We start from the raw sequence: 1,010 nt of genomic DNA, 5'->3' as shown, positions 1-1,010 counted from the left end.
AACTTCACTTAGTCGAGTTAGGTCCAGAGAGGTTCTCCTGCCCCTCTACTCTGCCCTGGTGAGACTGCATCTGGAATATTGCGTCCAGTTCTGGGCCCCTCAGTTCAAGAAGGACAGGAACTGCTGGAGAGAGTCCAGCGTAGGGCTACAAAGATGATGGAGGGAGTGGAGCATCTCCCTTCTGAGGAGCGGCTGAGGGAGCTGCGGCTCTTTAGTTTGCAGAAGAGGAGATTGAGAGGAGACCTCATTCATGGTTATAAATATCTAAGGGTGAGTGTCATGAGGATGGAGCCAGGCTCTTCTCGGTGACAAACAATGATAAGATAAGGGGTAACGGACACAAGCTGGAACACAGGAGGTTCCACTTCAATTGGAGAAGAAACTTCTTCTCAGTGAGGGTGCCAGAGCCCTGGCCCAGGCTGCCCAGAGAGGTTGTGGAGTCTCCTTCTCTGCAGACATTCAAAACCCGCCTGGACGCCTTCCTGTGTAACCTCATCTGGGTGTTCCTGCTCCGGCAGGGGGATTGGACTGGATGAGCTTTGGAGGTCCCTTCCAATCCCTGACGGTCTGGGATTCTGGGATTCTGTGAACTTGCGCCTCGCACTAAGGTTCAAAGGATGCCTTCATTTAAAGCAAAACTATTTGCCTCTCTCCCAGCATAACTACATACATTCAGTGGCTCAAAATCTGTCTTTCAGGTGGCGTCCCGGCGGATTTAAGATGTCGATGGATATCACTTTCCTCGGGACAGGCTCGGCGTATCCCTCCCCGACAAGAGGAGCGTCGGCGCTGGTCCTTCGGAGGGAAGGGGAGTGCTGGCTCTTCGACTGCGGCGAGGGAACGCAAACCCAGTTCATGAAGAGCCACCTCCGAGCAGGTTTGTGCTGTTGTGATGAGGGCCAGGGGAGAGGTTTCGTGAGATCTAAACAAAATACTTTGTTCTCGTGCTGGGGGTATTTGAATACTTCCTAAGCATGCATGAGCGTCTGAAGGTGCTGCCTATGGGTGGT

At 52.9% G+C, this 1,010-nt stretch overlaps 1 protein-coding gene across 1 annotated transcript in view; it reads left to right on the top strand.

The window, feature by feature from the left end:
• Positions 1–720: 720 nt before the first annotated feature.
• ELAC1 (elaC ribonuclease Z 1) overlaps positions 721–1,010 on the top strand; it is a 3,590-nt gene continuing 3,300 nt past the window's right edge. Inside the window, 1 exon segment of the mRNA XM_010185976.1 lies at positions 721–877. Within this exon segment, the coding sequence (XP_010184278.1) occupies positions 721–877 (157 nt within the window).

This window comes from Mesitornis unicolor, unplaced genomic scaffold, assembly GCF_000695765.1.
Source record: "Mesitornis unicolor isolate BGI_N332 unplaced genomic scaffold, ASM69576v1 scaffold13750, whole genome shotgun sequence".
Classification (NCBI taxonomy): Eukaryota; Metazoa; Chordata; class Aves; order Mesitornithiformes; family Mesitornithidae; genus Mesitornis; species Mesitornis unicolor.
This window is presented reverse-complemented; position numbering and strand designations above follow the sequence as displayed.